The 24,324-nt window shown below is 40.6% G+C and overlaps 2 protein-coding genes across 3 annotated transcripts in view; both read left to right on the top strand.

Moving 5' to 3' along the window:
* fras1 (Fraser extracellular matrix complex subunit 1) overlaps positions 1 to 12,769 on the top strand; it is a 320,559-nt gene extending 307,790 nt beyond the window's left edge. Inside the window, exons 62-73 of the mRNA XM_034090904.2 lie at positions 445 to 720; positions 1,913 to 2,145; positions 2,234 to 2,394; positions 5,457 to 5,671; positions 6,012 to 6,162; positions 6,396 to 6,503; positions 6,677 to 6,836; positions 7,560 to 7,676; positions 8,387 to 8,553; positions 8,926 to 9,131; positions 10,294 to 10,440; positions 10,876 to 12,769. Of these exons, the coding sequence (XP_033946795.1) occupies positions 445 to 720; positions 1,913 to 2,145; positions 2,234 to 2,394; positions 5,457 to 5,671; positions 6,012 to 6,162; positions 6,396 to 6,503; positions 6,677 to 6,836; positions 7,560 to 7,676; positions 8,387 to 8,553; positions 8,926 to 9,131; positions 10,294 to 10,440; positions 10,876 to 11,454 (2,520 nt within the window). The 3' untranslated portion in view covers positions 11,455 to 12,769. The remainder of the gene's footprint in view (positions 1 to 444; positions 721 to 1,912; positions 2,146 to 2,233; positions 2,395 to 5,456; positions 5,672 to 6,011; positions 6,163 to 6,395; positions 6,504 to 6,676; positions 6,837 to 7,559; positions 7,677 to 8,386; positions 8,554 to 8,925; positions 9,132 to 10,293; positions 10,441 to 10,875) is intronic.
* Positions 12,770 to 14,405: 1,636 nt separating this feature from the next.
* anxa3a (annexin A3a) lies at positions 14,406 to 24,204 on the top strand. 2 transcript variants are annotated; one of them, XM_034091521.2, is made up of 14 exons: positions 14,406 to 14,500; positions 15,409 to 15,440; positions 15,533 to 15,580; positions 15,693 to 15,780; positions 16,464 to 16,558; positions 16,956 to 17,069; positions 17,520 to 17,610; positions 18,840 to 18,919; positions 19,895 to 19,951; positions 20,182 to 20,275; positions 20,380 to 20,475; positions 20,659 to 20,717; positions 21,295 to 21,417; positions 23,785 to 24,204. In XM_034091521.2, exons 2-14 carry the CDS (start codon positions 15,426 to 15,428, stop codon positions 23,845 to 23,847), a joined length of 1,023 nt encoding a protein of 340 aa, XP_033947412.1. In that variant the 5' UTR covers positions 14,406 to 14,500; positions 15,409 to 15,425; the 3' UTR covers positions 23,848 to 24,204. The 2 variants fall into 2 exon arrangements, with proteins under 2 accessions (XP_033947412.1, XP_033947413.1); XM_034091522.2 differs by having other exon boundaries at positions 23,519 to 24,204.
* Positions 24,205 to 24,324: the final 120 nt, after the last annotated feature.

Here is a 24,324-nt window from a genome sequence, read left to right as displayed (position 1 = left end):
CGTGAGAGAAAAAGAGTTTGAGCTCCCTGCTGTTTCAGAAATAATCCTTGATGTGGTTTGGAACATGATATGGCATTTAATCACAGCAGCCTTTAGCTGAGTATCTGGGTAGAATTCTCCTGCATGAGCTCTCCTCTCTGCTCTCGTTTCTTTTTTTCCCCCTTTTTTTTAAGCTACGGACCCGGAATCAGCACTTTAGTAACAGGGCTGAAATAGAAGCGTATGAGGCATGGCTAGAATGGGTGATCTGTTTGGTTTTTTGAGCAAAACACTTCATAGACATGTTTTTATATATCTGAGACCTATAATATATGCCTACAAATAGTATAATAGGAGACCTTTAAAGGAAATAATGACATAATGTATTCTTCAATTCTCCATTGGAGCGAAAACAATTAAATTAAGAGAAAAAATTCATCAGTACCCATCCTCCCTCCTCCTCAGGTTGTCTCCCTCGCTGACTATGATCACGTCCAGGAGGTAACAAAAGAGGGCAGCAAGAAGACGCCCTCTCCAGGGTACCCTCTGGTGTGTGTCACCCCCTGTGACCCTCACTACCCCAATTACTCTGTGATGAAGGAGCGCTGCGAGGAGGCCGGCATCAACCAAACCCAGGTTCACTTCTCCTGGGAGGTGGCGGCGCCCACCGACACCAACGGGGCCCGCTCCCCCTTCGAGACAGTCACGGACACCACCCCGTATACCAGCGTCAACCATATGGTGAGTGGGGATCTCTTTAAAAGAAGAGTTTAAATGTATATTTATTGACTGTATATTTACATGTGCACCGCGTCTCTTCTTTCAATCTGCTGTAGAAAAGTGATCCAGATACAGGTGCTACCATCTTAAGAATTTGTTTTGTAGTGACCTGTGGGCTGGAGCTCTGGTAACGAGGTCCCGCCCTCACACCTGCCAGAGCCACTCAGGAGCCAGAGACGGTCATAGCCTGTTAGCGTGAGCCACGTTGCTGCCAAAATAGCACCATGTTAGCTGTTAGGTCAAAAAGACACAACAACTACCCATAATATCTCTCTATATCTGTTATATGTCTCCAAAAAATGTAATCTGTCGGAGCTTAATAACATAGACTTGTGACAGCTTTTGAAAGGTACATCTCCTCCCTTTTGCAATTCCAGAGCCTCCGTGATAATCTTCACTGAGCGCAGCTGTCAAACATGAAGTCTCTCCCCTTTTGTACACCATTAAAGATCTACTTTACGCCAAACTTGAATATACAGTGTGATGACAATTACCCAAAATCGAGCTACCATCTGAAGATTTTGAAATCATTTTGATCCGGAGTCTGTTTAGCAGGGCTCGAGCTGTGGTGACAAGGTCCCGCCCTCACAACCACCAGAGCCAATCCAGAGCCAGGCACAGCTTTTTAGCATGAGCCACGTAGCTGCTACATTAGCACCAAAGACACTACCCATAATATCTTAGTATAGATATATGTGGCAGGTGTCAATCATAAAGTCTGTCACCATTTTAATAGCAACAAATAACTACTTTAAACCAAACATATCAAATAAGTGAACACTTGAATATACTGTATATCAGCGTGAAAACTATTACCTGAGATGACAGAAACTAACTTTGGGGAACTGTATTTGGAGAGGACTTTTTAATTTGTCCTTTGACCCATCCTTTAAAATATAAGAGACGTGATTTATGATCTATTGTATACTCCAGCCACCCGGGGCCACTTGAGATGTTTTGGCTTCACTTATAGGTGTGCTGCAATGTCATTTGTATTTATACAATCCATGATTTTAATAATATGATAGAGGCAGCAGCTAGCTAGCTCAGATGGTGTAATACTACAATGATTTGTGGTCAAAACGCATCCGTCCACATTGCCATCTTTTCCCTTTTGTCATCTCTTATGTGTCGTCCCCTCTGCGTCCCTCAGGTCCTGGACAGTATTTATTTCAGCCGTCGCTTCCACGTGCGCTGCGTTGCTCAGGCCAGGGATAAGGCGGGTCACCTTGGAACACCGCTGAGGAGCAACATCGCCAAAATCGGCACAGACGGCGCCATCTGCCACACGCCGGTAACCACGGGAACCGCCAGGGGCTTCCAGGCTCAGTCCTTCATCGCTACGCTCAAATACCTCGATGTCAAGCACAAGGAGCATCCCAACCGGTGAGACGCAACGGGCAGATGGTGGCTTTGAAAATGGATAAAAGTCTTGTTATGTATTGTTTGTTAATTTCTCTGTCTCTTTGTTCAGGATCCACATCTCAGTGCAGATCCCCCATCAGGACGGCATGCTGCCCCTGGTGTCCACCATGCCGCTGCACAACCTGCACTTCCTGCTGTCAGAGTCCATCTACCGGCAGCAGCATGTCTGCTCCAACCTCGTTACCCTCAAAGAGCTGCTGGGGGTCTCGGGTCAGTCACACAACCACACATTCACACAACACACACTCACACACTCACACACTCGAAACAAACCACACACACAACAAGCACACACACACCACAAACACAACAAAAGAAACAAACACACGTACACAAACCAACAGCACACAACCACACAGGCACACAACCAACAGGCACACACCAAAGGCACACATCCAACAACCCACACAGCACACAACCAAAACCACACAGGCACAAACCACACATTCACACAACCACACAGCACACAACCACACAACCACACAACCACACACACAACCAACAACACACATCACACAACCACACATCACCAACCACACTTCACACAGCCACATTCCACATGCACACCCACACAACCACACTTCACAACCACACACACGTGCACACAACAACACAAAACCAAAAACCACCCACCCACACAGCACCAACACCCCATTAACACACCACACATACCAGAGCCCACACATTCACACAACCACACAACCACACAACCACACATTGCACACAACCACACAACCACACAACCACACATTCACACAACCACACATTCACACAACCACACATTCACACAGCCACACATTCACACAGCCACACATTCACACAACCAACAAACCACACATTCACACATTCACACAACCACACACACACACAGCCACACACACACAACACACAACCAGAATGCACACAACACAATCACAAAACACACAAACCAGACATGCACACAACCACACAACCACACAACCACACAACCAGACATGCACACAACCACACAACCAACATCACACAACCACACAACCAGACATGCACACAACCACACAACCACACATTCACACAACCACACAACCACACAACCACACATTCACACAACCACACAACCAGACATGCACACAACCACACAACCACACAGCCACACATTCACACAACCACACAACCAGACATGCACACAACCACAAACACACATTCACACAACCACACAACCACACAACCACACATTCACACAACCACACAACCAGACATGCACACAACCACACAACCACACAGCCACACATTCACACAACCACACATTCACACAACCACACAACCACACAACCACACATTCACACAACCACACAACCAGACATGCACACATTCACACAACCACACAACCACACATTCACACAACCACACAACCACACATGCACACAACCACACAACCACACAACACAACCACACACACAAACCACACAGCCAAAACCACACATGCACACAACCACACATTCACACAACCACACAACCACACACACACAACCACACAACCACACACACACACAACCACACATCCACACAACCACACATTCACACAACCACACAAGCACACATTCACACAACCACACAACCACACATTCACACAACCACACATTCACACAACCACACAAGCACACATTCACACAACCACACAACCAGACATGCACACAACCACACATTCACACAACCACACAACCAGACATGCACACAACCACACAACCACACATTCACACAACCACACAACCACACATTCACACAACCACACAACCAGACATGCACACAACCACACAACCACACATTCACACAACCACACAACCACACAACCACACATTCACACAACCACACAACCACACATTCACACAACCACACAACCACACATTCACACAACCACACAACCAGACATTCACACAACCACACATTCACACAACCACACAACCAGACATGCACACAACCACACAACCACACAACCACACAACCACACATTCACACATGCACACAACCACACATTCACACAACCACACATTCACAACCACACATTCACACAACCACACAAGCACACATTCACACAACCACACAACCACACATTCACACAACCACACATTCACACAACCACACAACCACACAACACATTCACACATTCACACAAGCACACATTCACACAACCACACATTCACACAACCACACATTCACACAACCACACATTCACACAACCACACAACACATTCACACAACCACACAACCACACATTCACACAACCACACATTCACACAACCACACATTCACACAAGCACACAACCACACAAGCACACATTCACACAACCACACATTCACACAACCACACATTCACACAACCACACATTCACACAACCACACAACCACACATTCACACAACCACACAATCACACAAGCACTCCTGCGATGCCAATAAACATCAAATCAGCGAATAAAACATAGTCATGTGCAGGCTATTAAGTACACATCAGTTGCATAATAGTACATGTATTTGATGTAAAGTAATTTAGAATCCTAGGACATATGTAATTAATAAGTGATAATATATGCAAGGTGTCCTGATAAATGAAACTATTTAACATATTAGATTTAAAGTATAGTATGTCATTTTTTTTTACCCATTGACTCATGGTTAGCTCTTTTTGTTACTTGCAATGTTATATACCTTAATAATAAATGATAATTCTATAGCGCTTTTCTTGAACCCAAAGACACTTAATTACTTATTATTATGTATTACTTATTACCTTGTGTAATAGATTAGAATTGTGCCTAAACCAGATCTTTTTAAAATATGTTCTTGCCATATAAAAAAAACGGTCACTATATCCTGAGTAGTGCATGAGAAAAATGAAGACAGTGCTCTTCTTGGTATTTTGAACAGTCACCCACGTCTATTGTAAAACAACCAATCGGAGCCAAGTAATATCAAAGTAGAGGCAGCCCTGATCAAATAGTAATTAGGATTTTGTAACAGCATTGCCTTCTTGCCTCAAATGTTATCAGAAAAGTATTTTAGTGTACTGTTAAGATAGAAAATTCGAAAATTAGCTTGGTGGTCGATGTGGTTTTGGATCGACTGTTTTCAACATGGCGGCCAGCTAACAATGATGGGGATAAAGTTACAGTTTTGGCAATACTGAAAAAGTTATTTTAAAATATGAACCAACTGTTCCTCTAAATAGGAAATTATACCTTTCTGAGGTTCTTTTAGATTTGTTATAACTAATACAAACTTTGACGACATTCTTCCACAGAGGCCGGTTTCCTAGACGACGTATCTTTCGACAGCATCTCTCTGGGGCCGGGTTACGACCGCCCCTACCAGTTCAACCCCAACGTCCGGGAGGCCAAGAGCATCCAGCTCTACAAGCACCTCAACCTCAAGAACTGCATCTGGACCTTTGACGCCTACTACGACATGACGGAGCTCATCGATGTCTGCAGTGGCTCTGTGACTGCCGATTTCCAGGTACATAAGAACTGTTCACCAAATGTACCAAATAGAGACACTTTACTAGAGTAGATTTTGAGACTGAGCTTCTACCTGATGATGCTTAGCCCTTATATTTCAGGCTACAATTCAAATCTAATTCCGGATCATCGCTTAAGTTTAATCAGTCTTTGATAAAACTAGCTAGGAATCTGTTTTGTCTACTGCTGTTTCCAAGGTAAAAAACGAACTGTAAAATACCTAACAATCAAGAAGACTCAATAAGTACTCATTCACAGTACCTCCAATCCCCGTGAGACCCTCTGAGGGGTCTCGGCCCGCAGGTGGAGAATGTTAAAGCATGCTGTCGTTCTTCCAGGTTCGGGACTCGGCTCAGTCCTTCCTGACGGTGCAGGTTCCTCTCTACGTGTCCTACATCTACGTGACAGCGCCAAGAGGCTGGGCCTCTCTGGAGCATCACACCGAGATGGAGTTCTCCTTCTTCTACGACACGGTGCTCTGGAGGACAGGTCAGGCCAAACACAGCAGGGACACAATGAACTGAGTGAATCTCTATTAGAAATGTATAACGAAAGGTTTAATTGTACCTTGTGCATTCCCAACAAAGTCCCTATTTTATGTTCTCTATTCTATTCATGATGGGAAATAGAAATGTTGCTGTATTTATCTAATCAGATGTTGCTCTTCTGCTGTCATATTGATCTCACCTCTGACTTCCTTTGCTGTTTTCTCCTGAGTGCAGGTATCCAGACTGACAGCGTCCTCTCAGCCAGACTGCAGATCATCAGGATCTACATCAGAGAAGACGGACGACTGGTGATCGAGTTCAAAACCCACGCCAAATTCAGAGGTCAGTTCACAACATCCACTTCAGATGTTCAGTTCAAAGGAAAGTCCAGAGCTTGTTGTTTTTCCATTAGAAAGTGTTGAGTATTTTGGTGTGAAATAAAGGATGCTCTCAGCCAGACCACTGCCATATAGAGCATTACACTTAAAGTCTTCTTCTCTTCCTCTCCCCTCCAGGTCAGTTTGTCCCCGAGCACCACACTCTGCCGGGCCACAAGTCCCACCTGATGGCCCCCGACCACCTGGGAGGCATCGAGTTCGACATTCAGCTGCTGTGGAGCGCTCAGACCTTTGACTCACCGTACCAGCTGTGGAGGGCCACCAGCTCCTACAGCAGGTCAGACACTTCATCTTGGCCTGAATCAACATGCTGACATCTGATGGCTCAGGAAGGGAATATTAATACTGGAAGTTTGAATACTAAGATTCAGGTCAACCTAAAGAGAGAGCATTAGATTGGCACCAACTTTGCAGAAAATTATAGATATATTTTTAATAATTGGTTATTAAATCTAATCAAGATTTGTTTGGGAAAATGCGTTTAGGGGCCAGACACCTTTTTATTCTGCGTTGAATTTGGCACCCCCTGTAAGCAAATCGATAGTGTTTGCATGAGCCGCAACGCCTGGTTTTAAAAAGTTTGATCTTGCTAGCCTTTAAACCAATTTTGATAGTAAGTGACGAACGCACGCCATTTTTTTTTTTTTATCTCTAACTGATTTATATGTGGCTGTCAGAATATTAACTGTACAATGAGACTGTGTACTAGCCACCATCATTCAATGGTATATTTAGGAAAACTTAGCTTATGGTCTTGTTTGCTTATTTAGGTTATATAGACGATTCAATATTACATTGAGACAGTTTCAGGAGCATAAAAAAAGTAATGTTTAACTACATAAGTAGATATGGATGTTGATGTCTTGTTTTCGGCAGGGAGTCTCAGAACATTCCTTGGGGAACAACCAAAACTGTTTTGTGGAAATCGTCATGTTTGAAAAGGTTTTTATTTCAACCTGCCTGTGCCTTGGTTATAATCCCCCTGGGAATATTTCAACAGGAAGGACTACTCCGGAGAGTACACGGTGTTCCTGGTCCCCTGCACCGTGCAGCCCACTCAGCCCTGGATCGACCCCGGGGACAAACCTCTGTCCTGCACAGCTCACGCTCCAGAGAAGTACGTCCCTGCTGATGTCCAAATTGTTTGATAATGACAAATAGTTTTTTAAAGGAGACCTATTTTGCCAATTTTCAGGGGTTGAACCTGTATTTTGTATTTCTACTAGAAAATGTTTATCTACTTTTTTGTTTAAAAAAAAAAAGCTTAATTTTCCTCATACTGTCTGCCTGAATATTCATGTATTCACCCTTTGTCTGAAACGCTCCGTTTCAGCGCCCGTCTCTTTAAGCCGCCCCCTGAGAAGTCCAGTCAACTGTAGAGGCACTTTCTGCCTATTTATACTGTATGTATAGCTTTGACATCATAACATTAAAAAAATTACTTATTCACCTTTTAAATAAAGGTGAATGTATTATTGTATTAATATCACTCTATAACCATAATACGTTACATAGTCCATCTGTTAATTTTGGCTGTCTTTTCAAACTAATATGGTCCCGACGTCCTCTACAGTGGACATACTGTAACATTTAAAAATAAAATAAAATAAAAAAAGTCTAAATTGCAAGATGTTTTTTTAACCCTAAATAGGTAGGAAATCACAAAAAAAAGGAAATTGGAAGACACTTTTTTTCCTCGGGTCCCAGGAGGATATATATATATAAACATACAGTATGGGACCTTTAAGAGCCTGGTGGTGCATTATGGGAACAAAACAATTAGAAAAAAGCTTGTGAATCCTAAACTGTCTGGTGTTTGTCTGACAGGTTTCTGGTGCCGATCGCCTTCCAGCAGACCAACCGGCCCGTTCCCGTGGTTTACTCCCTCAACACGGAGTTCCAGCTGTGTAACAACGAGAAGCTGTTCATGATGGACCCGGCCACTGCTGATGTCTCCATGGCTGAGATGGACTATAAGGGAGCCTTCTCCATGGGTATGTTTAGGGAAACAGAACTCTGATTTAAAGAAAATGCAATAAGCTGCTTATATACTGTAGGTTGAAAATAAGTTTAGGAGACTAGTGCAATGGAGTTTGAACAGATTGCTTAGCTACCAGTTGTGCTGCGCATCCAAACAGACGACAAGTGGACATAAAACCGTGTCGGACAGACAGACAAAGACTCTTTTTATTTTAGTAAGGTTCCCGGCTAACTAACAATTTTCCTTTATTCCATGTTTTAACCATCATACCAAGATACTATTCTAATCTTCGCTGCATTTAAGTTGCAGTTAAAGAAGGTTTAAGCAACTCAAACATGTTTATGTACAAATAAAAACAAACCCTTACCTCTGCTGCCCTCCACAGGACAAACTCTGTACGGCAGGGTGTTGTGGAATCCCGAGCAGAACCTGAACGCAGCATACAAACTGCAGCTGGAGAAGGTGTACCTCTGCACCGGCAGGGATGGATACGTTCCCTTCTTCGACCCCACAGGGACACTGTACAACGAGGGGCCGCAGTACGGCTGCATCCAGCCCAACAAGCACCTCAAACATCGCTTCCTGCTGCTGGTACAAACATCTATTTTGTTTACTCTGGGCTGTGGTGATTTTCAAGAGCGTTATTCAAATACATCATATGTCTGCAGCTGAATATTATTATAGGATACAAGGACAAGGGTTCAAGACCAGCCTAGTACCCTTTATGCATGTCATCCCTGTGTCTCCTTTTAACGCTGTCTCTTCAATAAAGGCACTGGTGGCCCACAAATATCTTTAAAAAAAATACATATATGAAAAGCTAACATATTAAGCATTCAGACAGCTTTAGAATCTGGCCCCACGAGAGGACAAAAGAGGTCACACATGATATAGAAGGAGTTATTGAAAAAATACAGGTTTACAGGTTAAATAACTGTACGTCTTTTGTTAGTCTCACATTTGATAGATGTTCTCTTTCTATGTATGTGTTAAACTGACACTTCCTGTTGATAGGAGAGGAGGGATTGAACTGTGGGAAGCCTTTAATTTTGAAACGGATAAAGTAGATGTTTACAGAGAAGCCGTACAAAACATAAAATTGAAATACAAATTGGTAATTTTCTTATTTATCAAAATAGATAAACATCTTGAAAAAATGTAATCTAGTACATGTACAGTATATATACCATGAAAGGCTCCAGCAGTTGGAAACGAAGATGCAACCACAACATTTTCATTACAGATATGCAAATGATCTCTATCTCTATGGTGCTTGCTGAAAACCTGTATTTCAGGTTAGAATAAACCAAAGCAAAAATGTGATTTGTTTAGTTTCAAGCGATCGATATCTGAATTGACCTTTAAACGAGGGAAGATGACATGTTTTTCCTGCAATACTATGCAAGCTCTCACACTCACACAGATCTTCCCTTTTTCCACCTGCCGGACCAGTCTGACCAGTCCCACTGGATACTAGAATTGTTGAAAGATATTCAAAGCATGTGGGTTATTTGAACTGCCTTCACTCCATGTAAATGATCATCCTGGTGTTGTTTACAACCCATTATTATGTGGGGCAGAAATACTGCTTTAATGCATGTGTCTTGCACCTACACTATGCAGCAGATACTTTTTTCTGGAACGTCACTATATATAAGTATTTGCAATTTCCAAAAGATTGAAAGAATACTACGACTTTTTATAAAGCAAATAGAATAGAAACTGATTCTTTCTTTGCACGTTTCCTCTGCAGGATCGCAAACAGCCGGACGTTAGTGACGATTTCTTCCACGACGTTCCCTTCGAGGCTTCCTTCGCCTCAGACATCCCGGACCTGCAGAGCATGTCGGCCATGCCGGGCGTCGACGGCTTTACAATGAAGGTTGATGCTCTCTACAAGGTGTGTGGAGGCAGCTGCACTGTGATGACTCGTGTTTCAGCCATTCCTCTGTTTAGCTCCTTTGAGCCACTATCTCACCATCTATCTAGGTGAATTCACACCCATTGAAGAGCTCAATGTGGCTGTGGAAGAGGACATATTAGGCTCATTTTCAGGGTCATAATTGTATGTAGTGGCTTTACTATGTCTCCATGCTTTAATGTTCAAAAACGTGATATATGAAAATTGTCCAGAATTTACAGTATAATGTGGAGAAGAATGAAAAATAAAACAAATAATAAATGTTATATATAAGTTGCAAAACCAAAGGTAGAGAAAAATGTAATTACAATATTTCTGGTAGTATTGTAAGTAAGTTATCAGGTGGGCTCTGGAGTAATGGGGCAGACTGCTTCACTATCTAACTCCTCCTTCTTTCTCTCTGTTGATTGACAGGTGGAGGCGGGGCATCAGTGGTACCTGCAGGTGATTTATGTAATCAGCCCTGAGTCTCGGTCCGGCCCCAGGATTCAGCGCTCAGTGACCTACGAGCTGAGCCGCCCTAAACGTGACCTGGTGGACCGCAGCGGGCATCTGACGCTCGACGAGTCTCTGATCTACGACAACGAGGGCGACCAGGTGAAGAACGGCACCAACATGAAGTCGCTCCGCCTGGAGGCCGGGCCCTCCGCCTCCTTCAATGCCCACGTGGGCAGCTCTGTGGGCGGGGGCGTGGCGGCCGTCACCCTGCTCGTCCTGGTCCTGCTGGCCGTCTGCTTCCTGTTCCGCCACTGCCGCCGCTCGGCAGCGAGGAAGAGCAAGAAGGCTCAGAAAGTATTGGAGGAGTATCCGCTCAACACCAAGGTGGAGGTGTGCATGGACAAGTGTATGGAGAAGAACTTCAGATCCAAACACTGCACGGTCAGAAACATCAACATCAACCGCAACCAGGACGCCAACGGCCACACCAAGGTCAAACAGGTCAACCTGGAGGTCAAACTCCACAACAATCTCAACGACGGCACTGAGGTCTGAAACACAGAGGAGAGAGAAGAAAGAAAAAGGATTAAGTGAAAAACAAAGGCATTTTCTAAAAGAAAGTTTGTACTTAAGGAATGAGATTTTTGTTAATGTATTTTTATACCACTTTGAAAAAGGGAAGAGTGACAGCGACGCAGCGTTTGAATCATTTCACAACTGGGCTACCTCAGGAATCCACAAACCACTCACTGCGAGAAACAGCCAAAACATCTGCATCCCATCATTCAAGCTCCATATTAAACTGCCACTATTATCATCACTGTTTGACTTGACATTTACACCAATATGGTGGCTGGTAGCTCAGACACTGGCGATTGTTTTAATGGGAAAACTCTGCTGTATTGAGTCATTTCACTGCTACTTAGTGTCGCTACTGTCAAGTCCTCTTCATCTATGCTACAGCTATCATGCAGATTACTTCATTTTAAGAACCTTTTCCTGTGGACTTCTACATCGGCTACAGCTGCTTCTGACTTGTGAAAGTATTTAGTGATCGCCGAGGCGGAATGAGTGCAGAGTGTGAATAATAACAAAATGAATGAGACATACTCAAGTGCAATTACGCAATACATCTTGTTAATCCTACCGTCACGAGTTTGCATTAAACATGTATTTCAAGCCTTACTTAGAGACATTTGTGCTGTCACCTTGAACAAAACTGATATATTTTGTGTACGTACTGTACTCTTATAGCTGCCAATATTAAGTGCCATGCAGTATTTTTCCTCACAAAAAAGTGTTTTTCTTTTCTTTTTCACGAGTGAGAACATTGCCATGTGATTTTAATAAATCAGACGCTGTTTGCATAACAAAGGTTTCACTCCCGTCCACATGACTGAATGCTTCAGCCTTACTACCGTTCTTATGAAAATAATCACTTTTTAAATTGATGTATTTTATAAGAGATGTGTGTCTACCTGTATTTGTTCCGCCCAAAGACACTAAATCCCTCCCTTGTTTTATAAACTTTTTTTTCTCATTTATGTATTATTATGTTGCCATCTATGATGTATTATGTACCACTATGCTACTGATGTACCCATGATGTTTAAGTTACTTTAAAGTGTATGACACTGGTTGGAGAGCACTGCAAAGGAAAGAGTTATCTTGTCTTGTGAGACATGTCTTTCTCTCCATTCGTCCCACCTCCTGTCTTCTTTCAAATGTGTGCCTATCAAAATAACATGGGAACAGGAAATTGTGGCAAATAACAATATATTTTTGGTGCTATCATTGTGTGGAAAATAACTACGATGCTATCAACATGATGCCTGTATTTGGTGCCTTTTTTAGTAATAAAACAAATTAAAACCCACAAAGGTATTTTTTCTTGTGCAACATGTTAATGTAAATTAACTGTATGACTAGTTTTGGCAACAAATCGGATGGGATGTTTAGGGACAGAAAATATCAGGTTTTTTCACAATCATCCTGGAAAGTCACACTTTTTCACTCAATTTGACGATTGGAAAAAGCATTAACACTTTGAAAATGTCAAATAAACCCACCAAGAGTTGAGCTAATACAAATTAACGTTACATTTGCAAAACACTGACAGTAATTAGCTCACTGTTAGGAAACGCTCATGTTCATAAACAGGAAAGTTAAGAAAAATACGAATACGTTTCCTTTTAATAGAAAAAGCTATTCAAAATAATGTGACGGATTATATAAACCCGCTGTTTATATTTCATAATTATGAAGAAAGACGTTGGCCACATCTAATTATTTTCAGAGGCAAGGCAAGTTTATTTATATAGCACTTTTCAACGCAAGGTAATTCAAAGTGCTTTACAAAAAGAAATGAAAGACATTAAGCATTAAAAAAGAAAAGCTAATAAAATAAACATTAAGGAAAAATACATGGATAAAAGTTACAGTGCAGTCTAAAATATGAATAGTTCAATTAAACATTACAAGAAAAAGTACATGGATAAAAGTTACAGTGCAGTTTAAGATATGAATAGTTCAATTAAAAGCAGCGACAAAAAGAAAAGTCTTCAACCTGGATTTAAAAGTAGTAAGAGTTGCAGCGGACCTGCAGGTTTCTGGGAGTTTGTTCCAGATATTTGGAGCATAATAACTGAACGCTGCTTTACCATGTTTAGTTCTGACTCTGGGGACAGGAAGCTGACCAGTCCCTGAAGACCTGAGAGATCGGGATGGTTCATAATTTAGCAGGAGGTCAGAAATGTATTTTGGGCCTAAAGCATTCAAAGCTTTATAAACCAGCAGCAGTATTTTGAAATATATTCTTTGACACACAGGAAGCCAGTGTAAAGACTTCAGAACAGGAGTGATGTGGTCCACTTTCTTAGTGTCAGTGAGGACTCGAGCAGCGGCGTTCTGAATCAGCTGCAGCTTTCTAATAGATTTTTTAGTGAGACCTGTGAAGACACCATTGCAGTAGTCGAGTCTACTGAAGATAAAGGCATGGACAAGTTTTTCCAAATCCTGCTGTGACATTAGTCTTTTTATCCTAGATATGTTCTTTAGGTGATAGTAGGCTGATTTAGTAACTGTTTTAATGTGACTGTTGAAACTCAGGTCAGAGTCCATGACTACACCTAGATTTCTGGCTTTATCTGTTGGTTTGAACATTGCACACTGAAGCTCAGCGCTAACTTTTAAACGTTCTGCCTTGGCTCCAAAAACCATTACCTCAGTTTTATCTTTGTTTAATTGGAGAAAGTTCTGACACATCCAGTCATTGATTTGTTCAATGCACTTACTCAGTGTTTGAATTGGAGCATAGTCTCCTGGTGAAATTGTTACGTAAATGTGTGTGTCATCTCTGCATAGCTATGGTAACTTATTTTGTTGTTCTTCATTATCTGAGCCAGTGGTAGCATGTAGATGTTAAAGAGAAGAGGCCTCAAGATGGAGGCAGGCCTTCTATATTTATATATTGTCCGAGCGGTCCCTGAAGGTGTGTACAGAGTGGGCGTGGCCAGGTGACTCCAGGTGGATATTTCAAGTTCCGCAAGGATAAAGCAGGTGTGGCGGAGAAAAACTTTTCCGGTTCAAAACTCAAATCCAGGTGAGCTACCCTTTCTTCTTATACATCGCTGTTTAATACTTGAAGTTTATTCTTTTAATTAAATGATATGTTTTAATTCCTTTTTATCACGAAACAAAACCAAAGATTTTATTTAATTAGTTAAATGTGCTATGATCTAACGATGTGATATTTACGGTAATTTATGTTTATTCCATTGGAAATAAGATTGAAAGGTTATTTGTTTCTGTGTAACTTTGTATCGTACTGATTCTGAAAGTTTGATGTAAGATGAACATATTCACCAGCTGATTAAACATGGATGTGTCAACATTATCCTGTGGCAAATGTGGCAGAGCTTCACGGATATCACAGCAAACAGAAATGCTAGACTGCTCTAAGGTCACAATTACAGTATTTTAATGGGTGGATGAAGACTAGTGAATACATCTCCAAATATATGTCGCAGTAGCACAGGTTAAAACTAAATTAAGAGCATAAGCAATGATCTGGATTTTAATAGTTAAAAGTTCATCTCTGTTTTCTTTCTCAAGATTTAGAGTTTTCTCTTGAGATTAATCAGTAGTCAAATAATTGTGATAAGTAAAGTTAACATAAAGTAATATTTTATCGTAAGACATGCTATCGAGTTTCACAGGAAGCAATCTAACAGACTATTATAAAAGTTCGAATGAGATAAAGTAACAACCACTAAACACTGCTTGATTGAACTAAAAATGTTCCAATTGCACACATGGCAAGGTTACCTAGTAAGACATTATAAACTAATTTAAATTGCATTTGTTAACTATTTCTATCATCATTCATCAACACTTTTTAATTTGTGCTGTTTTTATGAATGGAGTTTGGTGAGAATAAGCCAACAAATTATTCTAGAGCTTGCCAAGATAGAAAGTTTTTAAGAATGATTATTATATATTTTTTCACAGAGTAACTTCCCGTTATCATGGCGTCTTTATGGGTAAGTCAAAATATGTATTTTGTGAAGTTTTACCCGATTGTAGGCCTACTGCCAGTGCCTACATTTATACTTAACTGATTAACATTCTGCAGGATGACTTGGACAGTCTTGTGAATTCCCCTTCCTCGTTCGAAGCAACAGTAGGTCTAACCTAAACTTTACACTGATTTCAAGCTTTACAATGATATTTATGATTGCACAGCACAACTGATGTAAAATGTAAAACAATTATACAAACTGTCTGTTCCTCAGACTGGAGAGAGAGGAACCATCAAGCCCAAAGCAGACTTTGATGCAGGAGACGATACTGTGGCACTGAGGAAGGCCATTGAAGGACTTGGTAAAATACATACACACACGCACACACACACACACGCACACACACACACACACGCACACACACACACACGCACACACACACACACACACACACACACACACACACACACACACACCCCATATAGTCAGTCCCTGTGGTTGTTGCTATTGCTAATTGAGTAGCATTAACAACATGGTGACCGTTAGCTTAGTTGTTAGCACCAACACTCTTATCTGTTGATTCTAGTGGAATATATTTCCCCTTTTGTGGTGAGGTTAAACTACTGTATCTTTTTAAGTCATTTATTTAAATATATGACATTTTGAATATATTAATTAATTTGTATTTTATTGACGGTAGACACACACAGTATTGGGCAGTAGCACAACAGAGCAACACTGAACCCACATCGACTGAAACACAACCATTTTTTCCTAAAAGATAAAGTGAAATAACAAATGATGTTCTGTGGTATCTGTATATTTTACATCTTTTAGGTTACATGTCATCTATCTAAGGTTTTAATCGGCATAAAGAGCCATACAATTAAAGCATTACACACGTTGTTTCTTTTGTACTTCTGCCAGCCAGATACAACTTTTAAAGTGTTTTATTGTATTTACTGCATGCACATGTACATCAATACACTTGTTGTTATGTTTATTGAATGTCCCTCCTCACGTTTTTTTTGTGTAATGTTCCAGGCACCAAAGACAAGGTTTTAATTGACATTTTGACCCATCGAAGCAGCGCTCAGAGGCAGCTCATCTGTGAAGCTTACCTTGGAGCCACTGGAAGAGTAAGATAGAGCTGCGGTTTTAACTTCACATGTTTAGATCCTTTTTATATAGTTCATTTCGAAACAACTCAGAAAAAAGTCTCATGATAAATGAGTCATGTATGCTGAATCATAATTCAAAGCCTGGACCTAGCCCTGTGCTCCCAGACATCACACAATGAGCTCGTTTTTCATCTTATTTAAAACCCATTTGTACTATTGGCTTAGCTGGATTGGGTTACATTTAAGAAGTAGGAGTCTTTGTATTTACTTTCCACCAGAGCTCTTATACACAGCGGCACATTCCTTGATGTAAAATTGTCTTATGAGTCTGACTGTGGGCTAAAGGCCTGGGTGTATTTGTGTGGTTGTGTGTGTGCTTCTGCTTGAGAAGTGACAGGTTGTGTTTACGTCACAGACTCTAGTGGAGGACCTGAAAGGAGACACCAGCGGAGACTTTGAGGATCTGCTGGTCGCGCTCGCCACCCCGCCTGCAGTGTACGACTGCCATGAAGTGATGCGGGCCATGGAAGTCAGTTCATGTCAGATTTATAATCTTCTTTTTAACTTTTAACTTTACAAAATAAGTATTACTGAGGAAATAAGTATATTCGAAAAACATTTAGAGTACATTGAATTTGCAAGTAGAACTGAGAATAATACATTGTATACGTTTAAAAAAAAAAACGTAACTATGTTAAGAACCCTGATTCTTAGCAAAAGCCAATCCTTAAGTCTTGCATATCTTCTTTAATGTCTCCCTCCATTTGTAATAAAGGGGTTTCACCATTTCATTGAACTTAAAGTTACATTTAAAACATGGAATGTACTATGAATTGTATGCATAGATCAAATGGAGTTATTTTAGTCTGTTTATAGGAGATTTGTACCCTGCTAAAAATGTATTCATGTAGATTACCACTATCATTAATAATTGTTGTTGATAATGTTATTGGCATTCAATTAATGTGTGACGTTGCAGGGAGCTGGGACAAAGGACAGCGTCTTGATTGAAATATTTGCCTCCAGATCCAACCAACAAATCAAAGCTCTCTCTGACGTCTATCTGGAAGGTAATCCATTTACTGCCTTCTTGATTATCCACATATTTGCTGCAGTTGAATCAGCAGGTCATTGGTCTTTTCCTTAACAATTCACCTTAACTAGTACTAAACGTCATGGTGATGAGAAAAGAGTTGAAGAAGAGGCCATCAGTATTTAGGAAAAGATATCTGCTGTGCCAAAATAACCTGACGGCACCTACCCTGGGCGAAGTCATTATGATGCACTAACGGACTTTATTGACGTACATCTGCTGTGGTGAAACTACAATTCTCCGCAGATGGAGCGCATTTAGACCTTACCCTGTGCATTCTCAATCATCATGTTGTCTCTTATGGCCTTTAAGAACGTTAAACATGTTACTCCATTATTCAAGATATGAAAGATGGAAAATGCTTTCTTTTTTTTAAACGTAACTCACATGATCCACATTTGTCGATCCTGATTGGCTGTCTCCGTGAACGACCGAATGGTCACTTTAAATGGCGGCTGCAAGATAATGTGGAACAGCATTTTGTCCTTTTCATTTCGTAAAGGATAGTCCAGTACACTGAAAGAGATGACAAGCGAATCAGTGAGTCTGCTACTTCCAGGTCATTTCACTACTTTAGGAACCTTCCTAAGGGAAAATGGCAATTCTAGTGCAACCCCAGTTAATGTGAGTGAATGACAGCCCATCTAAAACACTGGACTGACTAGCTTATTTAAGAGTATACATTTCTTGTATTGTGATACATTTTGTTTTTAATAGTGGTCCTAAAACCCAGAAAAGACAGAGCATTATACTACTTCCCTCGAAGTCTAGACATAAAATACATCCTTACAGTAAATAGCCCACTCGTGAATGTCCGAAGCTTTTATGTTGCATAACATTGACAGTTGCTAAGTGACTAAAAAACTTCTAAATGTCATCCCACTGACGAAACTAAGTCTTCAGCTCAGTGGTGGTGATACTCAGCCACGCAACCGTGATGTAGCTCGTTAGCTTAGCTTTTTATTTCGGCCATTTGCATTTTCGTTTCAAAAATCACAAAGTGGTGTTATATGTGGCGATTATCCTGCTGAACAAAAAGTGTTAAGTATCACAAATCTGTGTTGGCCACAAAGCTGGTTTTCTGCTAGTTAGTGAAATAATTGGATTTTGTCGAAGGAGCCCGTGCAATGCTAGTTTCTGGATTAGCCTACAAAAAGATCATCATCACTGCACCGCTTTATATCATGAGTTTGTTTCCCTCCACAGAAACCGAGAAGATGTTGACCCTTGACCTGAAGAGTGAAGTTTCCGGAGACTTTTCCAATGCACTGCTCTTGCTGGCCGAGGTTTGTCTTCATGATAAAGGAAAACTGTGTCCAGATATATATATATATATATATATATATATATATATATATATATACTTACATAAGGCCGGTGATATTCCAGACAGAGTGCAGGGATAGGTGCACCAGAGAGAAAACAAAGTCAAACTTCAGTCAAGAAATTAAGTGAACAAGTTTCATTTGTGTAGGAATCTGGTCACATTTTAAGATTTCATATCACATTGTCCTTCCCCCTTTTATTTATTCCCCTCCTTTCAAGGAAAGAAACAATTGAAATTGTAGTTTCAAAAGAAATTAGGGGGAAAAAGAGGTTGCATACAGTGTCTATAATAGTGAGGGTGAACTGTGCAGGTTTTTAATAATCAGTCCATTCAAAACATGTCGTCTTCACATTCATCGTAATGACTAAACATAAAGGGATGGTAAACCAGTTCAGTTGGATATGAATAAGGCTTGTACGCACGACAGGAGTTTCTACAGTGTGAAGCCACCTTAATTTCCACTTTGTGTTTCATTAAAATAAGAGGTAGATAGGGCTAATGTTTGTTTTTATCCCTAAGGTGCATAAGTGGGTCTTTTTTGACCCGGTGAGGTGGTTTCTACAATTTTTTTTTTAATTTTTTTTTTATCATTTCATATTCCAGCTATTCCTCAAAAAACATGTTTTGAATATCATGCCATTCTAAATTTTTTATTTTATGAAATTGTAGTTTTTGTATTACTACCCCAAGTGGGTCAAAAATGACCCGTATGCATTTTCTATGGAATTTCGTTTTTTTTTTTCAAAATGTAAAAAAGTTTAAAATTAAATATTTCTAGTGTGAACCTAAATATTATACAAGTGATTTTTCTTAACCAAAAGGACAAAAATCGCATAAAAACGTATATTATTCTAATACGGGTCCTTTTGGACCCACTTATGGAAGAGTCTAGGGTCCAGTCAAGGGTTAATGATATGTTTTGTTTATTTTTCAGGGCAAGAGGGATGACAACACTGCAGTGGATGCAGATAAGGCAAAGGAAGACGCCAAGGTGCAGTATGATGCATGACTGAACATGTTTAAATAGTGGAGTATATCATGTAACGGGCCCTGATTATAATTCCCTTTAGCACAGGCAGACACCAGTGGCTTTCTCATGTTTTATTCCTCTTCAAATCCGCCGTGAAAACTACACGTAAAAAAACTGTATAAATGACAAAACATATGTGAGATGACTTTAAGCAAAGTAATAAACGTACAATGAATCTATTCTGTCCACAGACCCTTTACGATGCTGGGGAGAAGAAGTGGGGCACGGATGAAACTAAATTTGTTGACATCCTCTGCAACAGAAGTATACCTCAACTGAGACAAAGTACGTCACATTGAGTTTACACTGTGTTTAGAACTAGAACTAGAACACATACAATGGTCAATGTGGGATTGGAATTGTAAACTGACACTTTTTCTTTTGTGTAGCTCTTGTTGAATACAAGAACATCAGTGGAAAGACTCTGCAGCAAAGCATCGAAGGAGAGATGTCAGGGGAGCTGGAGGAACTCCTGGTGGCTATAGGTGTGTGCTTTACATGTGTGCTTTACATGTTATATCATGTACAACAACTTGTGGAAAGTCTTCCCAGAATGAAATCTTCAATAGTCTCTTATGGGAGAAATGTCTTCTTTCTTATATCTTTTTACTTTTGTATAAAATCAACTTTTAACCACATTGTTGTTTTAAACGTTTGTACTCCTCCAGTGAAGTGTGTGAAGAGCGTACCGGCCTTCTTTGCAGAGCGCCTGTATGAGAGCATGAAGGTGAACAAACTGTTTTTATTAAAAGGTTATAGCAGAGGCCAAGGAAAGAGAAGCTACTCACCGCATCATAACGTGTTGCCTGCTGGAACATATTAATCACTGCAGTCATTATCCAATGGAAGGCTCTTAACATTGGCTTACTTAAATCCAGTTGGTGACTTATATGGCTGTTCAGCAGTGAGAAATGTAACATAAATTATCTCCTATCTTTTAAAATTCCTAAATTGTTCTCCCACTTAAAGAGGCCCTATTATGCTTTTGGGGTTTTCTCTTTCCTGTAGTGTGTGATATAGGTTTCTGTGCATGTAAATGGTCAGCCAAGGCTAAAATTCCAAAGTTCCAATTCCCTTAAGCATTGCACTGCACACCTAAAGAAAACGTAATGTAGTATGAATACTGAACATTTTAAGTATATTTTCAGAGTCGATACAATAAACACTCAAATATTTAGTACACAGCCTTCTACCCGTACCCCCGCAGTGGCCTCCTAATCTACTAGAAGTGATCTTGTTTTATACATTGACAGAAAAGTCAGTAGTTATTTAATGAAATAGTTTTTTCCCGTGTGTTTTGTCAGGGTGGAGGAACAGACGAGTCGACTCTGAACCGGATCATGGTGGGCCGCTCTGAGATCGATATGCTGGACATCAGAGCCGAGTTCAAGAAACTGTACGAGTACTCTCTGCACTCTGCCATTGAGGTGAGGTCACTGTACATACAAGCATTTACTGGAATGGGAAGTCATTATAGGAATTGTATCTGTCAAGCACTAGTGATTTGTTTAAGTATTTGTTTGAATAGTCAAGAGGTCCTAAGAGACACACAGACTAAAAATGACTAATCCGCGGGTAACAGGAGCATTCTCCATATGACATAAAACTCATGTTACTAACTTTGGGAATCTTTAAATGGTTATTGGTGAGGTATATGTCGTCTGATTTATGTTAAATGTTGGGAGTTGTCTGACTGTTGTGTTTTTTTATTTTTGCGCCCTTTTTTTTTTGCACAATCTGATGATTCAAAAACTAACCATCCATCATTTGTAGACGACTGCAGCTTTTCTGAAAAGTAAAAATAGTTTCCTGGGTTAAGTAAGCTTGCTACTCATTTCAACTTTTGGGAAAAAAAACACTACAGACCTTTTTAAAAGGAAAATGTCCACGCTGTTTGGCCTTCGCTTGTGAATGTTTGTTGAAGGTATCTGAAAACAGAATAATAGAAAGGGACGCAAAAGGACTACGTACAATACACTGCTGAATCCAGCTGTTTTTCAAAAGTAAAGAAGACTTTAAAAAGTGTTCTTACTTGTGGAACTACGGCGGTCAACAGGTTTAATTAGTTTCAGCGTTTACATGCAGTGCTTTGAGTGAACGCTGCGCATGTTTCGTCAAGTTGGTGAAGATATTTCTTCAGTGGCATGTGTTTGGCCAATTTGTCTTTTTATATTTGCATCGCTTTTAAAGCTGCAGTGCGTTTCTCCCAATGGAAGTGTCTGGGGCCGCTGTAACCGGTTGCACCTCTCGGCCACCGTAGAGAACGGCTCTAATATTAGAAATGTAGCCAAACTAAGGGTAAGGTAGCAAGTTTCTGCTGCTGTAACGCACAATGTCCGTGTGAAATATAACCACCTTATCACTCTAAAATGAATTATAATCATCATTCAACAATTATACCTCCCATGCTCATCTTAGTTTTAGTCAATTAAACTATTACAAATCATTACATTGCATTTAGCTGACGCTTTTATCCAAAGCGACGTACAATAAGTGCGTTCGACCAACAAAATACAAACTTGAAGAAAACAGAATCATATAAGTACATCAGGCTTCATAGAGCAAAAACATTTCAAGTGCTACTCAACTGGCTTTAGATAAGCCAGCCCTTTATTAGTATATAAGTGCTTTGTTAATAGTTCTATCGCTCGAAGGGGAGTCGAAAGAGATGAGTTTTCAGTCTGCGCCGGAAGGTGTGTAAGCTACTGTATCTCCTGTCCTGATGTCAATGGGAGCTCATTCCACCATGTTGGAGCCAGGATAGCAAACCCACGTGTTTTTGCTGATGGGAACTTGGGTCCCCTTCGCAGCGAGGGTGCAGCGAGTCGTTTGGCTGATGCAGAGCGGAGTGCACGTGCTGGGGTGTACGGTTTAACCATGTCCTGGATGTAGGAAGGGCCAGATCCATTCGCAGCATGGTACGCAAGTACCAGTGTCTTAAAGTGGATTCTAGCAGTTACCGGAAGCCAGTGGAGGGAGCGGAGGAGCGGCGTGGTGTGGGAACATTTAGGAAGGTTGAAGACCAGGCGAGCCGCTGCATTCTGGATGAGCTGCAGAGGTCGGATGGCACATGCAGGTAGACCAGCCAGGAGGGAGCTGCAGTAGTCTAGGCGTGAGGTGACGAGAGCCTGGACCAGAACCTGCGTCGCTTTCTGGGTCAGCTGGGGACGCATCCTCCTGAGGTTGTAAAGCGTGTATCTGCAGCAGCGGGTTGCAGCAATCATCATTCTCTAAATGATAGAAAATGCTTTTCACCATTCGTGGAGCAAGTACTCATCCATGTCTATGATGATCTTTTACTGCAGTAAAATACAAAGTACCACAGTGTAGAAATACGAGTCATCTTGTACTCAACTGAAGCAGAGAAATAAAAGGGTAAAAACTACAATATTTCCCAATATTAATTTATAATTAATAATATGCAGCATGAAATCGAAATGATCAAGTGAAGTGCCTAAAAATAATACTTGAGTTAAAGTACCTAGTTACATTCCACCGCTGAGGGTAAATGTGTTGCTGTGTCCTCAGTCAGATCTGTCGGACAGCCTTGGGGAGTGTGTGACGGCCATCTGTGGAGGAGAGGACTAACTAACACAAAGTCTACCTGAGGACAAGAAGAATCTGCTTCCTCTTGAACTCACGTCCTACTAACCTGTAACTTGTTTTTTGTCGACAAAGACATGTTGTAGACTTATAAAAAAATAGTTAATAATCTAATGAGAAATCTTAAAATTCTGATTTCGAACTTGAAGATGTCAACTGAAGTCTTAATATCAAATTCTGTTCTGTTTCAGTCTGATTGCCGAGGGAAATGGGAAAAGAGTCTGATCAAAATGTGCGGAGGAGATGATGACTAACATCGAGAGGCTTTTGCTCTCCACGGCTTTATTTTCATTTGTCAGTTTTATCATCCTTGTCAACGAGAGTATCCACAGGTCTTTTGAAATGCTCGAGGAAACTGCTGCTCTACTCAGAAGCTTAAAAACGTTATTTATTGAAAAAGGACATTTCTACTTAAAACCAAATAATGACGAGTTGTTTAGCTTATGGAGATTGTGGATTACAAATATAGAAAAAGAAAAAAAATGTTTGTTCATCGTGTTGTTATTCGAACTGTAAATTGCATAAGGAGGCCCTTTTTTTTTTTTTTTTTTTGTATGACATTCTTCAGTGTATTGGTAAATGGATTAAAAAATAATTGATTGAAATTTGAACAGTGGCTTTGAGTTGTCTGTGATTTGTTGAATTGTGATATGCATGCGAATGTATTGACATAAATGCAACTTAATGATAAATACAGCAGTGAAAACACATCATACAATGTTAATGTAGTG

This window comes from Pseudochaenichthys georgianus, chromosome 9, assembly GCF_902827115.2.
Source record: "Pseudochaenichthys georgianus chromosome 9, fPseGeo1.2, whole genome shotgun sequence".
NCBI classification, from domain to species: Eukaryota; Metazoa; Chordata; class Actinopteri; order Perciformes; family Channichthyidae; genus Pseudochaenichthys; species Pseudochaenichthys georgianus.
Note: the sequence above shows the minus strand (reverse complement) of the source record. Positions and strands in the feature narration are given on the sequence as shown.

Coding starts and splice junctions, on each gene's coding strand:
- anxa3a (XM_034091521.2), top strand. Junction 15,581..15,692: donor CTTCCTCGTTCGAAGCAACA/GTAGGTCTAACC, acceptor TCTGTTCCTCAG/ACTGGAGAGAGAGGAACCAT. Junction 21,418..23,784: donor CTCTGCACTCTGCCATTGAG/GTGAGGTCACTG, acceptor GTTCTGTTTCAG/TCTGATTGCCGAGGGAAATG.